Here is a 21192-nt window from a genome sequence, read left to right on the forward strand (position 1 = left end):
GATCTAGGGACACCAGCTTTGTTGTGTGTGTGTCTATGGGGGTGGTGATGGTGGGAGTCCACCTTCACATGACAACCAATCCTTAGCAAAACAGCAACTGCTAGCTAGGAATAGGGGCCCTGAAAACTCTCCTCCATGGACACAGCCTCCAAAGGAAGCTATACATGGAATCACCTATGTACCAGTTTCCATGTGTGTACTTAATGCTACGAGCATATCAAGTGGATTTCCTATATGGAAATCCATATAGGATTTCCATATAGTACTCCAAGGCCCCTCTTGTCCTCAACTCTCACGCTAACTACTTTGATAAAACAGATAGCAAGAGACCAGGCAGGGTTGGTTGGACAACTAACTCCTGGTCTACAGACTAGGATGCATCAGCTCTGTGCAGCTCTTTGACCCCATGCACTCTGCCCAGCATGGGAACATTCCTACAGTGCTCTATAGGCAGAAAGAGCACAGCTCAGGGGCCAAGCACCATGCAGGGAGGCCTTCATTTTCTAACATTTTCAACTGGCCTCTCAGGAAACAATAGCCATTGAGAAGAAGACTTGGAGAGACTTGAAAAATAATACTGCGATCAACTAGAGTAGTAGCCAGGATGGGTCAGGAACAGAAAATGTTACAGAGATCCTTAGACAACAATGGTCCATTATGGTGTTCATGTGCAGAAGAGTCAAAAGTACTGATCCAAGGAGTTAAAGTAAGTGTGTGTGTGTGTGTGTGTGTGTGTGTGTGTGTGTGTGTTAATTGTGGTGGTGGCGGCGGTGGCAGCAGCAAATTCTAAAACCAACTAGAGTGTTAGACAGCTAGGCTAGATGTTATGAGTTGCAGGCACTGCCTACTGGACAACCACCACTGTCTACATGATTTAATGGCTATACATAGTCATCCTGAATGTCTCAGCCAATGCAATAAGCCAGGACATTCAGGACCACTTTATTTCACCTGACAAAATCTAAGGATCCCAGGATTCCAAGACAGAGCTGGGCAGGATCCCACCCAAACAACCACAGTTACTCCACCAGTTCACTGCTCAGCACAGGCAGAAGAAAGTGCCCGACAGGGGCTAGAACCCAATGGTGTAGCTTTAACTAACTAGTACCAATAGTCACTTGATGTACTGGTGTGCTAGGCCAGATGAATATCTCTGAAACACCACCCTCCAGGCTCAGCTGTGCAGACTCCAGCCTAATTCTGCCAACTGCTCAGACACCATCACACGGGCCCCAACACCTCAACCCAAACAACTCACCTACATCAGTCATTTCCTCCTTACAGCCCCTGACATCATCAATTTGAGACCTTTGTGACCTGGGCAAGCTACACTGTCCCCTGTAGTCACCTGTAAAATGAGCATCTTTGTGCCTTAACCACCATCCTTCAGGCTGTACACTTTATTCAATATCCTGGGGTAACCAGGTCCCTACCTTATATACTACAGGACCACCAGTGATGTGAATCAGATACCCAGGCTGCAATCTAGCAAGAAGACCAGTCAGGGAGAGGGTGACAGACAATGTCTGTACAACATTGATTGTGGACATACCCAGGCATCCACTGCATTGCTGCTGCTTGTCATTTCTACCTACATTTCACAGGGACACCATAATTCCCACAGCTACAGGTGGAGCTACCCTCCTGTGAACTATCCCTTCCATTCTAGCCAGCGTGAGGACTCTCAGATCCAGTACTCAGCAGCAAATATCCCAATGGATAGGATTCTTCATTGCCTGTCTCTCCTGATAATAGTTTAAGATAACACCATTACCGGAGATTTCATTGAGAGATGTTCTTCACTCTTTAACTTAGTCTTCCGCCCCTCTGCAAACTCTGGAGGTCAAAAGCAGCAATGTCATGGACTTTCAACTGACAACTTAAGACAATCTAAAGATACCTGGAAAAAGAGCCCCTCAGTGACTGATTATCTTAAAGATATTAATTGATGCAGGAAGACCCATCCACTGTGGGCGGCACTATTCCCTAGGCTTGATGACCTTGGACTGTGTTAAGTGTAGAGGGGGTGCTAAGCACAAGCATGCATACATTCATTGCTCTCTGCTGACTCTGAGAATAATGGACTGTAACTTGGAACTGTGGCTAAATAAACCTTCTTTTCTTCCCTTAAATTGCTTTTTCAGAGTATTTTATCACTGCAATAGGAAAGAAAACTAGGAGATACAGAAAGGAGGAATGGGGGTCCATGACTAGGTACGGTAGATCGGGGTAGGCTCAGAACCCTAGGTACTACCCAGTACTTCCAGAGCCCTGATGGATGGCAGTAATCACTCTGGAACATCCGCCATGGACTGCAGGAGGCACCCCCTCCTTCCTCACTTGCAGACCTTCCTGAGAAGATGGGAAATAACTCACATACAACCAAATGCTTTGTTCTCACTGCCAGGCTGCCGGCTTAATGGAAAAGAGGACTATCTCACTTTCAATTAATGAGAATTAATGAATGAGGAATAAATCACAAATAAAGAGAATAAGCATTAGGAACACTTTTTTAATAACACACCAAGTAAGTCCTAAATTGGACACAGTCTCGTCCAATTGGAATCAGAAATGCCTGTGGGGAAGCTGGATACAAATGTCAGGCTGCTTTCTTTTGCAATTTGATTTGAAAACAGAAAACAAGAAATGGAAAAATAAGCTTCCAAAATGAATAGGGGCTCCCGGCCTCCCCAGCTCCCATAGGCACTGTCCTACGCCCATGCATAGCATAGTTGGTCAGTTCAGGAGGCCCAGAGTGCACAGAAATGACCTAGTTAGTGGCCAGGGAGTGGCAGAAGACCCGAGGGTAGGATTCAGCCTTAGAGGATGTTAGGACCAAACAGGCATATGCAGGTTGAAGTCCCCCACCTGGTCTCATATGACAGACAAGCCTTGTATCTCTCATGTTGAAAAGTGGCCACATATGTTCCTGGGATGCCAGAGCAGATAGATGGAGGCCAGAGCAACAAGCACAATTTTTCCATAGTCCCACATGACGATGGGCTAAAGAGTGGCCCTAATGAAAAGTGGCCCCAGTGTCCATTTAATCCTGGCATCCAGCACTATGTGTAATACCGTATAGAATCTAGAGGTGAGACCAATCTAGATGGAGTGGATCTTAAGAGCCATGACTGATGCCCTTCCTGTGGAAATCAAGATCAGAGATTGTAGCAATGCAGCACGAGCTGGAAAGAAGCCAACAGAAGCCAGGAAAGGGTCCTACAACAGCTTCCCATTGGGTCCCTTAGAAGGGCCCACTCTGCTGACACTTCGATTTCAGACGTCTGACCTCTAACCTGCAAGAGAGTAAACTAGTCTTTAAAGATGCCTAGTTTGGGATCATTTGTCACCACAGTTCCAGGACATGGCCACATTTTTATATCAAAAAGTACTTGTATAATCCTTATCCATTAGTCTCCCCTGGTATGGTACCTTTGACATCAGTTCTCCTTGCAAGCTTGTTATAGCTGGAGCAAACAAACCTCCTTATGCCATAGTCCATGTTAGCCTCTACACACCTATCCAGAACTTTCCAGTATCCCTACAGCCAAAGACCTGCTGCCTTCCACATGAAACCGTGGCTCCTCTGTTCTGTCCACCTTGGCTCAACCCATCCTGAGCAGGAGCCAAATGAACACACTCTTCCAACGAGTCCCACCCACCATGTGACCAGGGACTTCAGCATGTCCACGCATCACTTTACTATGAAAAAGACACTTTCCATCATCCTGTAAATAGAGCCAGCGCCATTCCATAAATAGAAGGCAGCCATAAAAGTAAACTCATGCCATTAAGATGAAAAATGCCATCCGCATCCCGTGTAACACCCTCTTGCAGGCCAACAACAGCATGTGCCCTTGATCTGGGAGGAGGCTGAATTTGCATGTGGCAGAATGTTAGGATTTCTCCGGATTTCCTATTCCAACCCGGTTTGATGGGAACACCAGCTTCTGTCTGAAGCCCCAACTCAAGAGGTCATTCCCCGTGGGATCCCATCTCCCTATCCACAAGTCACACCTTCACCTTCTTGAAGACAAAACATCTGCCCCTCCCCCAGAACTTCCAGGAGGTGTGAAAGAGGAGATGAATCAGGTCCTGACCGGACCCAGGAGCCATCTGCTAGAGTATGCATATGAACACACACAGAATACAGAATATACTGCATACATACATATATTACACATACTTATATACCATATACATACACCACAAATATACACACAAGTGCACATATATACATGCTCACGCCTACAACACACACATATCACACATCATATATACTCATCACACACATATATATGTATACCCATGCCCCTCACCAAACATTCACACTACACACTGTACATGCACATACATACCAACACCACTATCACCACCACTACCACCACCACCACCACACAGATACACACACAATACATATACCATATACACACCGGACACACACTCATACACCACACACCCCCACACCACATACACACATAAAACACACCATAAACACCCCCACACAGACCACACACACATACAACACAAATAATATACACACATACCACACACATACCACATACAGACATACTCCACATATACATATAGACCACACAGACCACATACATAACCACATATCACATATATACATACCACATACACACACTGCACACACACACACCACACACCCATCCCCCTAAATACACATATACCATATATATACACACACCCGCACACACAAACACACTCTATACACAAAGGGGTGAGCTCAAACTCCCGGCTCTTAGAATCTCCCATTATCTGTGTATGCTGTCACTGTTTCTTGAAACTAGTCCACCATTTCCCACAAACTCATTGAGTAAAACAAGGCATTTTTGCCTTGGATACCTAAGGCCTGATCTGAGATCAAGGTGTAGGCTGAGACATGTTCCCCCACAGGTGCTAGGGGAGGGTGTTCTCTGTGACACCATTTCCAGCTTCCCATGTCACTCCCAACACCTGGTGCTATCAGCATGTGCATTTCCTGCTGTGTGGGTGGGTGGGGGGAGCATGTCTCTTCTATACAAGAGCTTTTTCTTGGATTTCAGACACATCGAAAGCATTGCCAAAGCATATCTGTGAAGAACTTTAGCCTGAAAAAGGAACACTGAGTTTCTGGGTTCACCTGTTGGGGCACCAACCAATCAATGACCCCTCAAAGCATCCTGTTCTTAGAGTGTGTGGATTCCATTCCTGCACCATACTTCCACATGTATCCCAGGGAACCCTGGCCACTCACCCTCACTGCCTTCCCCTGACACACATCCCCTGAGCCTGCATTCAGTAAGCGCTTGCTACTTGCACACTAAAAAGAATCTGGCATGTCTATTAAGGTTGTCCCCACGGCAACAGGCAGAAGAACAAGAAGCTGTCACTGTGCAGGTGTTCCCTGGGGACGGGAGGTCTGAAGATGCATTCTGTGTCTCTGTGAAAGCTGGGGTTATTTATAAGGAGGGCTCAGGCTCTATCAGCGAGGCGAATCGGAGGGCCTGCTTCACTGCTTCTGTGCTCCTCAGAAGGGAGGGAACGGGCTAATAAAATCCGCCTTCTCCAAGGCAGAAGCTGGCTTTGGAAAGTGTATATTTTAAAGGCTGCATGACCTCTTCTAAATATACCCAGAATGGTCACATGGGTCTGAGAGGCTCCACACAGGACAATCCTGATTGGAGATCGGATCTACCCATGGTTCCTGAAGTTTCTCCTGGGCCTTGTCCTAGAGAAGCAATTCTCTACCTATGGGTCATTAATTACCCATTTGGGGGTTGCATATCAGATATCATGCATATCAGATATGTATGTTACCATTCATAACAGTAGCAAAATTACAGTTATGAAGCAGCAACAAAAAGTTTTATGGTTGGAAGTTACCACCACATGAGGAACTATATTAAAGAGTCACAACATTAGGACAGTTGAGAACCACTGTCCTAGGCCATAGTTTGTTTTCCCAAGTGTAGAGCTTCTAGATGTACCAGGCCCTGTGCTGCCTGACAGGAAACAAGGACAAACAGAGAACAGCCAGGGCTGTCCCTGATGTTGGAGCTAGGGACCATTAACTAGAAGACACCCTTAGCACCAGAGGTCAATCTGCTGCAGGCAGATTTGAGCATGACCTAGGGGATGGTCAAGGAATCGGATTATAGGTGGTCTCTTACCCTCTTGAAACTTCCGATGGGACCTGTGTCTTGGAGGTACACCTTAGTCATTCGGATAACCTTCCAGGGCACACAGCTGCGGTCTTCCTCACTGGAAGCAGGTCTAGAAAGGGCCCTGGAATGGTAACCTGGTCCTTGCCTGGCCTTCAAGTTCATACCTCTGGAGCTGTAGCCAAGATTCTGTGACTCTGCCCTTGAGTTTCCTCAAGGGCAGTCTTGAAACAGTCACTCTCCTTGAAGGTGGGTTGAGGATTAAATGAGGTGACAGCTAAGAGCTGTCACTTTGGTCACCTGCCAGGCCCATGTGCATGCTCAGCCCTCCCAGATCTATGTTTTGACATTCTGTTACTACAGAGATGACCCCATCCTTGCTTCAAGGTAAATGCTGACCCTGCAGCCAACTAATTTCCACAATGGGATCCTGTATCTCTCTGGGGTTCCCAGTGAGCAGAGAGAGCTAGCTTAGGGAGCACCCCCCCCCCAGGAGTCCAGTGTATCATCAGCCTCCCTCCTGGAATTAAACAACTGAGAAAGGGGTGGGGCCTGAGGCCTCATTACAACCCCAAAGGCACTGCTAGGAAGCAGGGTCCACATTTGAGCAACCCAAGGGATCAGGAAGCAGGCAAGCTCCAACCTATTCTGTATATCCTGGCTCCAGAGAACCATAAAACCCAGATCAGTCTACAAAAGCACAAATACAATGGGCGGGAGTGGGCCTGGGTCTGAGGGCATTCCAGAAGCAGGATCACCATCTGACTATCCAGGATCACCATCTGACTACCCCACGAAGTAGGGGACCAGTTGCTCCTGTGGCTACTTTTGCTGACACCATTCATTCCAGGCCCTTCATGGTCCGGGGCCCATGCAATGAATCTGGAGCCCCCAGAGCTCAGCTTAAGTCAACAGGATCCACTGTCCTGAGGACTCTGAGGGCCACACCTGCAATGGCCCACCCCAGGTGTCCCTGCTGCCTGCGATCATGTTTTTGTTAACATGGTCAGCAAGACAATTTTCCCTTCTGCACCCAAGCCCAGGGGCTGCATGAGCCAACAAGGCCTATTGGGTCCTCTGTCCCCACAGCAGGCATATGACAGACAGGTGCAGGCTCTTTGTATGCTCCTGGAATAGCCAACTGGCAGCTCTCAGAGCCAGGCCATGGCTGGAACCACTCAGGCTTTCAAAAGAATGTGCTGCACCAGACTGAGGGTGTGTGCGTGTAGGGGGGATACTCCCTATCAGCAGAGGCTATTCCCTGACTCGGCTTCTACACTCTTGGAAGAATCACACACCACAAAGAAACAACATGCAAGGCAAGAGAAACAACTAGAGAGCAAGCAAACACTCATGGCCCAAGACACTGTTGCCCTTCTAGTGTGGGCTTCTATTGTTGTGATAAAATGTATGACCACAAAACAATTTGGGGAGGGAAGGGTTTAGTTCACCTTATAATTCTCAGGTCATAACCTGTCACTAAGGGATACCAGAGCAGGAAAGCATCCCAGTTGCAGAGCCTCCAGCAACTGGGCCATTGCAGATGTGGCCCTCAGGGTCCTCAGGACAGTGGATCGTGTTGACTGGTAAGGATCTGTTTTGGTAAGGACCAAAGCAGAGGTCATGGAGGAATGGCGTTTACTAGCTTGCTCAGCCTACTTTTTTACAGCATCTGGGACCACCAGCCCGAGAGTGCCACTGTTCACAGGGTGTGGGGCCTCGCATATCAATCATCAATCAAGAAGCTATACCACAGGCTTGCCCGCAGGCCAATCTGGTGTGTGTGGGAGGGGTGGCAGGGTGTGCGTGTGTATATTCTCAACTAAAGTTCCCTCTTTCAAAAAAACTAACTCTGGCTTATGTCATGTTAACATGAAACCAGCCATCGCGGTAGGCCCCTTGTCAGCTTGACACACAAATGTCACTGTTAGCACGTAGCCATCCTCAACATCCCATATTAATATTAATGTCATCGTACAAAACATTCCAACTTTTACAAGTCCGAGAATCTTTAAAAACTGAAACGCTCTAATAAGAATTCAGTCTCACTGAAATGTCCAGTCTCTCCCAAAGCTCAAAGTTTCTCGAGAAAAATATCAACATTTTCCCTAAAATTCTAAAATCTTCTAACTGGAAGCTTCTGTAAGATCACACATAAATGACTTTACTTTCTTACTCTAATGGGGGAGAAGGGAGCCAGGGCACAGTCACAATCAAATTAAAGCAAAGCCAATGTCCAACAGTATAAAACGGGCAGTGTGGGACATCTTCCGGGCCACTCTTCCAAGTCTGTCCCCTACAGCCTACATAGCTTTTCTCCTAGGTCCAGGGCAGCTCTACTCCATGGCTGCTGCTGTCCTTGGCTGTGATCCCATGGTACTGGCATGTCCAAAATGCTGGAGGCTCTGCAACTGGGATGCACTGTTGTCAACAGCAATTCCATTCCCGGCTTCTCTTCAGGAAGTCACCCTTTCACGTGGGGCCCAGCCTCATCTTCTTTTCATGACGCTGTCAATACTGGGGCTTCCACTGCAATTACCAACAACCTGTCCTGGCCACTCATGGAGTGTGACTCTAGAGATCCCTGACTAATACAAAGCCTCCACTTGAGCTCTCCATGGCCTCTTCAAAACCAGCTCCACCTGGGAGGGACACTCTTCTATGGCCAAGTCTGGATGTCAACATGAAGTATGACATTGACCATGTTGGGGCCACACCCACTATGTGCTGCTGGAGTCTGAAGAATAGACTTCCCACAAGCATCTGCCTCACTGATGCTGGTCTTGTCTTAGTCACGAGCTAATTTTTCAGCTCCAGATGACCAGAACCACAAATCCTTAGTTCAAAATATCACACAAATGGCCCTCGTGGAGTCTCCGCTTCCCTGGGAAACGTTAGGAGGTGTGAGGCCTCCATCATCTGCGCTGTTCTTCGCTTTATCTTCCAAGTTCCTACAGCTTCTTTCTCATCAAGATCTGAGAACCCAATGACTTTTCTAGGTTGAAGTTCAAAAATCCTCCCATAGATCTCCCCCCAAAAATGGTTAAGTCCATCACAGCAATACCCTAATCCTGGTACCAATTTCCACCTAAGTTATGATTTTTACGGCTATGATCAAACACCATGTCCATAAACAACTTGTGAAAGAAAGAGTTTATTTCATCTTATAACTACAAGGTCACGGTCCATCACTGCTGGAAGTCAGAGTAGGAAGTCAAAGCAGGAACCTGGCAGGAGATGATACAGAGGCCATAGGAGAGCTGCTTACAGCTTGCCCCTCACGGCTTGTTCAGCCTGCTTTTATATGACCAAGGACCAGCAGCCCAGGGATAGTACTGACTCTATAGTCTCTCCCATATTAATCATCAGTCAAGAAGATGCATTACGGGATTACCCATAGGCCAACCTAGCAGAGGATTTTCTCAACTGAATTTCCCTTTCAACAAATGACTCTAACTTAGGTCGAGTTGGCATAAAACTAGCAGCACGTGGCTGGTGCATCACCTCAGGGATCTGCCTGAAGTCATCCTCATAGGGGTGGGCTGGGATAATTTCAAAGTTCTGTTCTGTTATCCAAGCTAAACCCAGGTCTGTATGGGTCCTGTTCTTGGGAGCAGGAAACGGATCATCAGAGAGCTGAAAGTGGCCAGGAATGTCCCTGCTCCAAGGTCTCTTTCGTCCTTCCAGTCACACTAACTCCAAGGTCTCCTCTGTCCTTCCAGTCACACTAAATGTCACATGCATAGAGTAGCCAGCCTGATCTCACTCACTGGGAAACTTTCTCCAAAAGATGGAAACCTTGGAGCCTGTACGAGGCAGTGACCTCAGATGCCTATGAGATGGGGCTGGGGATGTGTGCGGTGAGTCTAGCTTCCACTTCCTGCCATGCTGTTCCAATGAAGTGCCTATTTGCTGAAGAAAAGGGCTAAGATCACTTGGGCATCGTGAAGGTTGCCAGCTGTGTACAGTGGAGTCTAGACAGGGCTTCAAGAATGCATCCAACAGTGCCAGGGCCAGCAACTAGGAGTTGAGGAGGATTCAGGCACCATCCATAGAAGCCAGGCCTTCCTGAGGGATGTCACTTCCTCCCCACTGCCAATATTTGCCCATCCTTCTCTGTAGAAGGTGACAGTGCCTCAGGTTTTGTCAGTTCCATGGAGGCACATTGGGACTGCTGATAGAGCCTACCCTTGAGTTGTGCACACAGTCTAGCTACAGGGTAGGTAAACTATAGAGCAGCTGCTGCCCAGGACAGGTGGCTGACCCACCCCTCCCCATCACCTATCCATAGTGCATGACCTTTGTAGCACTACCTACAGGAATGTGGCCCTTTCTGTTGCCTTGGGACTTAATAATCAGGATACCAGCCTCCTGGAAAACGTCTTCACCTAACTCACCGAGTGTACTCCTGGATGAAGCCTCCATAAGAGCTGAAGTAACTGAGTGTTAAACAACAGGATGTCCTTGTAACCCTCACCAGCCCAGTGCCAACATCTGTTCTAGTTCCTTTTTGAGTTCCAAACCTAGACCCCAGGTTTGGCCCCAGTCCTGAAGTGGACCAGTGTGGAAGGGAACCTATGTAGTCACTCTTGGCCACCTGGCCCCTCATTCTGGCTAGTGTTTCACTTTCTTCATGGGAAGCTCCTCTCTCAGATATGATTGTGGAGGCCTGTCAACCTTACAGGACTCCCCTCCCCTTACCACCACCACCAGTACCACCAGCATTATCACCAGACCAGGAAGGTTACAGGACACAGCCAGGCAGTCACAGAGCTAAGATGACACAGAGGCAGGGCCAAGCCATGGACTTGCTAGCATTCACCCAACTCGGAAAAAGCAGGAGAGAAAGAGACCCAGGCAGACTGCCATGCTGCCAAGAGGCCATGGGGTTTGTCTTCTTCCATTGACCTCTTGGCCCCAGCCTCAGAAACCCAAAGCCTGCCCTTTGTTCTCACCAGGCCACACCTCTTTCTTCATTTGTGAAAATACACTGTCTTCCCTTCCTCTAGACGATCCCTGGCTTCTGTGGCATTTGGAATGTTCTGCGAAGCCCTGGCTCCTAGGTGCCAGATACAGGATAGGCAACAAAAGCAGAAACCAGGCCTGAGCTGGATTCAGCCTCTACCGTTCTTGTTGCAGATGAGAAGACTGTGGAGATAGGGTGCATAGTGTCTGTGAGTGTGATGTGTTTGTGTGGGATATATACGTGTGTGTGTGCGGTATACATTTATGAATGGGATGTGTGTGCACTGTGTGTTTGCAGGTGTGGTGTGGGTTTGTGTGGTATGTTGCAACATGATTGTGTAAGATGTGTATGGGGTGAGGGGCGTGTGCTTGCATTGGTTACAAATGGAATGTGGCATGTATCTGGGAAGTAATATGGTATGGGAGTATGTGCTATACATGAATGTATCTATAGTGCATATTTTTGTGTGTTTTGTCTGTAGGAAGTATGTACACATGTTATTAGCACAGTATCTGTGTGCTAAAATGTGAAGTATACATACATGTTTGTAGTATATCTGTATGTGTACATGGACAACATACATAGTATATGTATGTGTGCAGAGTGTGATAGGTTTATGTGTTTTGTATTTTATGCATGTATGTTCAATGTATATGATATACACATGTGATGCACATAAATGGTGTGTGTTTGGTGTTTATGTGTTGTACTTATAGATATACAGTATATGTATACATTCTATGTGTGTGGTTTGTATGGGTGGCAAGTGTGTCTCTGTAGTATTGGGGTATTAGAAGTATATAAGGTGTTAATATATTATGTATATATGTAAGATATATGTCCATGACGTGTAAATATATTATGCATACATGTGGGCTACATGGACATGAGGTAATAAGCCACAAATATATAGGGGTATGTGTAATGAGGTGTCAATGTACATTTTGGTTACACACATGGTGTGTGTTTACATGTGCTGTGCTTATTTGGTCTACAGTGTATATATGAGTGTGGTATGTATTTATATGTAATATAGTTATACATCATGAATATGTATGTTGTTTATGGGTAGTATGACTGCATGTGGTGTTATGCGATATGTATATATATGTCTTATGTGTATATGTGATGTGATTGTACATAATATGTGTATATGGGACACGTTTATGTGGTACATGTGATGGGTTGTGGCATGCATATGCTGTGTATATATGTTGTGTGTACCTGGTTTGTACAAATGTGTGTACTCAGGAGCTACAGTGCCATGCGCCCTGGACAAGGGTAAGTTAAGCTACAGGTGATATCCAAGTGAAAGGAAAATGGAGAGACATTGCAACACAGGCAGGATAGGGCCCGTGGATGGAGGAAAGAGATCAGAAGGAGCAGACCCCGCTTAGTAAAGAAAATGTGTGCTGGCATCCATGTGCCACAGGCAGACTTGTAATCCTATGAGTCACAGTGAGGATTTCATGTATGTCGGGCCAGAGGGGGCTCTGGCATTCACACAACACCCATGGATCCACTTGTCTAGAGACAAGGAGAAGAAGCAGCCCCCACCCCACCCTCATTACACAGCTGTATTTTTTAATCAAGTTCATAATACATGCTCATGAATTTATATGCTTATGCAAATTACACATGATATAAACATCTTCGTATTTAATTAATATATAATGATATGCATGAACACAAACACCTTACTTACGAAAAGGTCAGCAGTGGACATCCTGAGGCTTCCCCCTCTGACACCCTGTATATTAACAAATATTCATACCACCTATGTGCACATTCCACATACTGCCTGGCCAGAACAAGCCGTCAGTTCACCAGAGCCAAGCACCGAGCCCGGCTGTCAAATACCGAGTTTATGTCAAAACGAGATAGAAGACTGAGTTTCCCAAGATGCCCAGGGAAGACCAGCTCTGTAACGATGCAGCTAGTTCCCAAGTGGACAGTCTGTTTAGATACCCTAGCACAGCTCATCCCTATAGCTACCTGTCTCTCAAGGGTCTTCCCCTTGGCCTCTGTGCTGGACAGCTGGGAAATTGCAGCTTCTGGCAAGCTGCAGTGAGCCCGTGTGCAGTCACTTCCATTACCAACCCCTTTCGTGTTTTAACTTTTACAGTTGTCAGACATTCGGCAGATGAGAATCCTATTACGGTGAATGTGGGTTTTATTTAGATTCTGTGTCACCCAGGAAGTGATAGTAAATGATGATAAAGGAGATCGTTCTTTCGATGCTTTTCCAATCCCATCCCTCTCTAGCAAGCTGTTGGCTTGCTTACCTGGCCTCTCAGGAAAGTCTACAGGAGGGCTAGGGAGAAGCAGACGTTGGGCATGGAGAAGGCACATGCCCTGCCCTCTCACATACCTTGTGGAGAAGGATGGAGAAGACAGCACTGGGGAGCCCTGCGATCCACGGGACCCTCTACATGCAACCCTGAGCCATGTTGGAGAGGGTGTGAGATCCAGACTGGCTCTGGGAGCTCAAGAGGACACAGGTCTGCAAAAGCTCTTTCCTTAAACACCCAGGTTTTGGCCCCTCAGTGCATCGTGGGATCTATGCTGGAGTCAAGCACATCTCAGCCTCTACCAAATATAGCCAGGCTGCTCTGATCAGCCTCAGGTTCCTACCCAAACCCAGTGGGCTCCACTTGTCCCTGTCCACTGCCACAGCCTGTCCAGGGAAAGAAGGATTTATAGCAGAAATGAGTCACTTTTAAAATTCAATAATTTTGTAAAACAAAACAAAACAAAGCAAAACAAAACTTTATTTTTATTGTATTAATATTTTTGCCTGAATGTATGTCTGTTTGCTGTGTGGTGTGTGTCTGGTCCCCTTAGATGTCAGAGACAGCATCAGATCCTCTGGAAGTGAGTAACAGGTCTTAGGTTCTCGGCCAAAGTAGCCAGTGCTCTTAACCACAGAGCCATCTCTCCAGCTCCATCAACAAGTATTTTTTTTTAAATAAAATTTCTTAGGATCAGTATCTGGTATGTTGCTCAAAATCTTTGTCTGTTTGTCTTGTTTTTTGTATTTTATTATACTGTACTGTACTGTGCTGTATTGTATTTTATTGTATTGTATTGTATTGTATTGTATGTTAACACAGGGTTTCTCTGTGTAACAAAAGCCCTGAATGTCCTGCCTGGAATTTGCTCTGTAGACCAAGCTGGCCTCAAACTCCCAGAGGTCTGCCTGACTCTGTCTCCTGAGTACTGGGATTGAAGGTGTGTGCCACCATGCCTGGCTCTCTGTCCATTTTTTTTTTCAAAAGATGGCCTACAACTGAGAAGATAGGGAAAATTGGTAAAGTGCTTGCCAGTGGGCAGAGAGCCTGACTCTGATCCACAAAAACCATGAAATAAATTAACAAACAAGCAAGTAAACCTATTTAAGAACTGAACTTGCAACTGTAGCCTGTAATTCTCATACTGAAGAGGCAGACAGGGAGGCCCCTGGGGCTCGCTGGCCACTCAGCCTAGATTGTCAGTGAGTTCCAAAGCAGAGAGAGAGAGAGAGAGAGAGAGAGAGAGAGAGAGACCGACCCTATCTTAGGGGCTTGCGGGGCACAGCATCTAAAGACAGACATCCAAGGTTGACCCCTGGCTTCTACATATGCAGGTATAAACTCTACAGGCACACATACATATGAGCATATACACACATGCAAAGACACACAAAAATCCCTAAAAATAAAAATAAATAGACTGACCAATGTCAGAGATATCCAAGTGTCCTGGGATTGGGGTCGGTCTTGCAGGGATGGGGTCACTTAGTGATTTCTACTGAGATTCCACCTAAGACCTCTGCATGCCTGCCCAGGGTTCAGCGGGTCCCTCTCAGTGTGACCACACAGGCTCACAGAATAATACTTGACTTCCGAAGTAGTGAGCTCACTAAATAAATTAAAGTTGAATCCTATTTGCTCAATCAACAGTCAGCTCGGGGAGCAGCCGAAAAAGCTAGCACTGGGTGAGGCTAAGTTGCCGGGAACTAAGATGCTGGGACATAGAGCCAGGGCAGCCAGACACAGACACTCATCTTCCCCAGGGGCTCTCAGTAGTAACCTGAGAAAGAGGCTCTTTGATAACATGCTTGGCTCATGCAACACTCGTCGAGTCATCAATAGGATTTACAAGGACAGAGAGTTAAACCGCAAATCCACAGCTAACGGAGACACACAGGGATGTCTCTGCCAGGCAAGAGGTTGGTGGGTTGAATCTTGGTCCTGTCTCCTTTGGGCCCCATAGGTCAGAAATCCATGCACCACTATGGACAGCTGGGGCTGCGCTGCAAGTCTCGCTGTGTTGTTTTTGTTTGCTTATAAGTATACAAAGCAGAGCTTGTGCTGCTGTGCCCTGGCTTGGGTGCTTCAAAGATTTCAAGAATGTTCATAATCCCAGCTGTCACCCTAACTTCATGTCCCAAGTTTCACATAAATACAAAAGGTCTATGGGAATAGATTCCTGCTCCCTCCATCTTCCATCCTACACCCACCCTGCTTTGCTCCCATAAGGCAGTAGGATCCAAGCAGGGCTCCTGACACATCACCCTTGTCCTGACCTGTCCTAGCTCGGAGAAATTAGAGTCCCTACAAACCCTGCACAAACAAGCAAGGCTGTTAACATCCCGGCAGGGTAGTTAGGGCACCTCACAGATGCTTGAACCCCATGCTTTAGCTATGGCCACCTGCCCCCAGCCTTCTGGCTACCTCCACTGAGTAGGCATGGTGAGCAAGACCTGTTCTAACAGAATCTAGACAAGCCGGGGCTGCAATTAGGACAACAATTCTCCTCTCTCTGGGTTCACAGCCCTATTCATCTTGGCAATCGCTGCAAGGCAGGCCCGCCAGAGTGGGATGGATTAGCCACAGGGTAGCCTGTATCTCCACACAAAAGAGAAAGTGTGGAAAAAATGGCTCCCTGGGTCCCCCATTCTTCACCCCTTGGGGAGAAAAACCAGATTCATGGAAATGGCTATTTATACAGCTCTTTCTCAATCCCTAGGCAACAAGTCCCAATTGTCTAAGCTGCTTAGCTCCCTCTGTCCTAGCAGATCCCGGTTTGCAACTCAAGCCTCCCAGAAGGGCCCTGGGACTCTCCTGGGGACCACAGTCTTCCACCTCTCACCGCACACCCTAACGCCTATCCTGAGGCCCCTGCTTCTAATACCAGAAACCAAAAGAGACAAACAAACAAACAAGCAAACAAACAAGCACAGGAGTGTCATCCCTGACCTTTCTGACAGAAGGAAACAGCAAAGGACATTGGGATCCAGGGTCCCAGAAGCAAACAAGTCAGAGTGGACAACAGGGCTCACAAGCTCCCAGAGAAGGCAAGATAACCACTTGGGCTTTTCCTCAAGAGCAGCCTCCATGACACGGCTTTCCTGGCCTGTGACCCCCATGGCCAGCATGCTCTACCTCCTTATCTTACTCTACCATCTGACACAACATGCATATCCTATGGCCTATCCACACCAAATGCTTAGGCTTCCTTCAAATAAAGGGCTGCCTTGCAAATCCACCCTTCGTGAACATTCCCCTCCACTCCAGAACGAGCATACTGCCTTTGTGACCTCACACCTGGCCACCAGGGACACGAGAACTTCCCTCTTGACCAAAGGACCAAATCTAATAGCTTAGAAGACTCCGGGACTGGTTGATTCCCACCCAATCCCAGGCAGAAGTAACCCATCCACTGGGCTGCAAGTCTCCAAATGACCAGCATCTCTTTGAAGCCACGTATGACTGCTCACAACACAGTAACTCAAGCAGGCTGGAGAACTCAGAGAAGTGCCAACACCTTAAGCTCAGTGATTGTCCCTCAGGTGAATACCCCAGAGAACAAAGAAGCAGTGGAAAGGGTAGAGAACTTTTATCCCAAACAAGGTCTCAACGTATAAGAACCCCACATCCTGAGGTCTGTGGCACACATGTCACCATGTAGTCTTCTCCACAGCCCTCTCCCCCAAACACACACACACACACATACACACACACACACAAACACACACACAGAGCTGTCTAGCAGATAATACCAACTTGAGGACAGCCCTGGGGGTGGGGGTGGGGGCTGAAGGAAACGACTCATGTTTGCAGGAAAGTTATCTCAATAGCAGGGACCCCAGCCCATGGCAGAACCACTCACTCATGAAGTAGGTGACCTAAGCTTGAGGCTAAGACTGGCCTCCAACTCCAAGAAGAGCCTGTAAGTTCCAGGTGAGCAGGCTCACCTACCTACAGCAAAACCAGCTACGTTCTCCAAAGTAGCACTTGAAATCAAGGGAGAACAATCTCACAATGTATAGCAGCCCAGAATGCTTCCAGGATCCAGGTAGCTCCCAGAAAACTGGAGATCACTAATTAGGCAGGGAGGCTATAGAATATCAATCCCTTCATCCTTAGAAACCTGGAGGTAGTGAGAAAAGCTGTAGGAATCTGCACCAGTACTTTCCAGGGCTCAGTGTTTTCTACTGACCTAGGGGAAGGCTAGCCAGTAACAGGCATGGCCGGTGAAAGGGTACTAGCGACCACCTACAGTTGGTGCCCACCATAGCAGGCTAAGCCCAGAGACACCAAGACTATAAAGGGCAAGAAGTTTCAGAGTGCCCACTATTTGCTGCACACCAAGGCACACCAAACAAGCCAATGGAAAGAATCCCAAAGGGCCGCTGTGACCACAGAGTCCAATGTCTACCACATAAGTCTTAGCAAAGTCTCGAGAACTGGATGGGACATCCTGCAATCTAGAAGGAGCCAGGAGGGCAAAGGAACCAAGAACTTGAGTGGTCTCAAGTTCTAGGCATTCTGGCAATAAAGAATTCTGCCCACCTAGCCTAAAGTCTGGTGGGTACCCGATCTGATCTATAAAGCAGCATGGGACAGGATGCAGTTTTCCCCAGTCCTCACCCCTTGACAACCTTTGCATCCCCAGCCCCCAATCCATTCAGTCCTGGCCTGCTCAGTACTGGCTTCAGCCAGGCTACCAAAGTGGAGCGCTGGTGCCACCTACCGAGGGTCCATGGCATGCGGGTAGGCGCAACTGCCACCGAGCCTTGCGGGGCAGGGGATGGCAACCGCAGCCTGGGCTTAAGCCTGGGCTCCAGGACTACACGGGAGCTAGCCAGGCCCCCGCACGTCCGGGCTCGCACCTAATCCGCGCCGACCATAAACCCAGAGGCACCGATGGGCGGCAGATCCAGCGTTGGGCTCTGGGAAGGCTCGCGCCATCGGCCACTCTGGCCCCGCAGAGCCTCGGCCCACCTCGCTGGCAGCGCTGGAAGATGCTGGAAACAGTATCACGCGCAGGGGCTGCCGCGAGCAGTGTAGGGTACCGCGCGCGCCGGGGACAATTACCTTCTTTGAGGAACTGCGCGTGAATCACCAGGACGAGGAAGCAGCAGAGCGCGGCCCCTGCGAGTGCCCAGAGCGCCTTCAGGAGCTGCATCGCGGAGTGCCAACTCGGCCGACGCCCCCGAAGTCGCGCAGCGAAGGTCCAGGAGCCGCATCAGCGCCCCGCTGGGTGCAGCCGCTTTGGCCGCCCGATCGCGCCCTCCATCCGCCGCCAACGCCGCGCTCCGCCGCGACTGGAGGCGCCACTCCGGGAGGCGATCTGTGTCTTTTGGGCAGGGGGAGGGGACGGCGCGGGGGAGGGCGCCGGGGAGGGGGCGGGCGGGGGCGGGGAGGTTAGCAGAAAGTCTCGGGCCGCGGCGGCCGCCGCTCCGGCCACTCGGCCACCATCGCGCGCTGCGGGGCGCCGGGGGCCCGGGAGCGGGGGACTGGCCGCCGCGGCCCCATGAATCAGCCCCGCCGCCGCCCCCGGAGCCGCGCCGCCAGCAGGGCCCAGACCGGCCGCGGATTGCGCAACGGCCCGGCGGGTTGGGGGTCCGGCGCGGCCCCGGCTCTGGTCGCCTGTCGCCCCGCGCCAGAGATCGGCGTCGCCTTCCTCCACTGCTCTGTTGCCGCTGCCGCCGCCTTCTCCGGCTCCGCCGCCGCCGCTGCCCGCTCTGGCTCCGGCGGGGGGCTTAGGGGGCCGCTCCGCCGCCGCTGCCACCGCCGCGCAGAGGCAGCTTCAGGGCCGGGGCTGCACGCCGCTCGAGGAGCCGCAGCACCATCGCCGCCGCCGGGGCCCGAGCGGCCCGGCCGAGTCCGCCGCAGTCCAACTTGCACGGCCCGGAGCCGCTGGGCTGGTCCCCTCGCCCGGGACGGTGCGGGCCTCCGCGCCCAGCCGGGAGAGCGCGCCTCCGCCGCCGCAGCCCGGACGAGGCCGGGCCCAGCGCTGCCGCGAGCCGCCCGCGCTGGCTGGGGACGCCGGGGGCGACGCTGAGGGTGGCCGCGCCGACAGGTGGGGCCGGAGACGCTGCGCGCCTCGCCGCCCGCGGGACGCTGCTGCTCCGGTGCTGGTAGCGCGCGCCCGCCGCTCAGCTCGGCGTCTTGGCGAGCTGCGGCGGGAACGGGAGCGCGGCGTGGGTCTCTGTCGGCCCAGGCGGCCAGGCCGCGCTGCCTCGGACTCTGGCCCGCGCCTGCCGCCGCCGTCTGTGCAGCGCCCGGGCCGCCGAGCTGCCGATGCGCACTGGGCCGCGGAGGGGACCCGGGGGACCTGGCCGCCCTGCAGCGCCCCCGTCTGGCGTGCCGGCGGGTCAGGTGGGGCTGGTCCAGCTGAAAACTGCGGGTCGGGCTCCACCTAGGTGCGCTGGGGCCTAACTGCAGAGCGGCCGGTTTGGCGCCGCTAGTGGGGGAAGCGAGCCCAGCCCCCAACCGGCTCCTACTCCGGGTCCTGGGAAGAATGCAGAACCACAAGGAGGACCAGCGGGCTGACGTGCTGCTAGACAGGTTCAGGGCAGGCTGCTCTCCGTAGGCGGTTTCGATGGGGTTTGAAAATAGCACAGCCGACCAGAAACACACAGCCTTCCCCACCACCACATTGCATCCTGGGCCTCCTGTGTGCCCGCCTCCAGCCAGCTGCGGGACACCCAATGGCACAGGCAGTGGATGCCCACAGCCAGCCCCAGAGAAAGCCAGCAGGCATTTCCCTGCCGCCGCCTCCATTCTTCCGCAAGGAAGAGCCGGCATTCGTGTCTGGAGGCACAGAGCTAAAGGCAGTGCTGTCCTTTTTTAGAGGGTCCCTCCATGCCAACAGCACCAGGACTAGCACAGGAGGCCTGAAGGCACTTTTGCCTGAATCGGATTTCAAATGCTCAGCTCAGAGCTTTGGGTAGGAAACCAGGGACCTATGCTTAGCCTGTGTGGCATATCAGGTTGGGCGTTGTCTGGGGTCTGGGGCTCATCTGTTTCACATGTCATGCAAGAAAAGAGACCAGGTCTGAAGGGCTCTTGGAGGTCAGAAAGATCAAACTTCTTAGGGTGCACTTGGAGAAACAGAGGTCTGTAGTAGTAAGATGACCATTAGAAGTAGAGCCAACTGGTCAACCAAACTTGATGCTGTCTGACTGACCAGCAATTTCTCTGTAGCTGCTAACACCCCTCTCTAAACCCCTGAAGAGACAAATGTTAGTCAGAACTCCCACCCCAGCCCAGAAGAACCTTGTAACAGCTAACCAATTAAACAATTCAGAATCTACTATGGGAGGGACTTGGCTTTCTCTTGAGCAGTTCCCTGGAGCCCTTCCATGAAATAATAGCCCCCACCTTACCATCTTAGGCACTCCTACAAATCTTCCAGCAAAGCCTTCCCTGCAGCAGCCTCAGGATCCTGCCCTGTCCATCTTGAGAAGCCTGACCTCTGCCAAGGTCGCTGGCCTACACACCTCACCTGGAGCAGTGTGTTCTACTTTGAAGGGCCCAGGGTTTGGTGGGTGCTCGTCACACGTACCCAGATTTGGTCCCAAAGAGACTGCAATCAGAGAGGGCCCACCCCTGACATTTGCTTTGTCCCCAGTCTGATCACTATCTAAAAAAGAACTAGCCATTTGAAGAATCTTTCTGCCAACTGAATTTATAAAAGGAAAAGAAAGCTCCTACAGAAATTCATGGTCCACCAATTAATTCATTCCCACTGGATAACATGTGCATATCTCCAGTTTTAAAGACCCAA

At 49.9% G+C, this 21192-nt stretch overlaps 1 protein-coding gene across 2 annotated transcripts in view; it reads right to left on the reverse strand.

Annotated features, from left to right (window-relative positions):
* Positions 1–21192, reverse strand: part of Tafa5 (TAFA chemokine like family member 5) — a 217168-nt gene that overhangs the window by 117381 nt on the left and 78595 nt on the right. The window contains exon 1 of one of the 2 annotated variants that reach the window (XM_021183658.3): positions 18495–18776. The exons of the other annotated variant lie outside the window; for it this stretch is intronic. Coding sequence (XP_021039317.1) covers positions 18495–18585 — 91 coding nt within the window. The 5' untranslated portion in view covers positions 18586–18776. Of the gene's footprint in view, positions 1–18494; positions 18777–21192 lie in introns of those variants that run through there. 2 annotated transcript variants of the gene reach the window in all.

This window comes from Mus caroli, unplaced genomic scaffold (genome assembly GCF_978045245.1).
Source record: "Mus caroli unplaced genomic scaffold, Mus_caroli_1 scaffold_16, whole genome shotgun sequence".
NCBI lineage: Eukaryota > Metazoa > Chordata > Mammalia > Rodentia > Muridae > Mus > Mus caroli.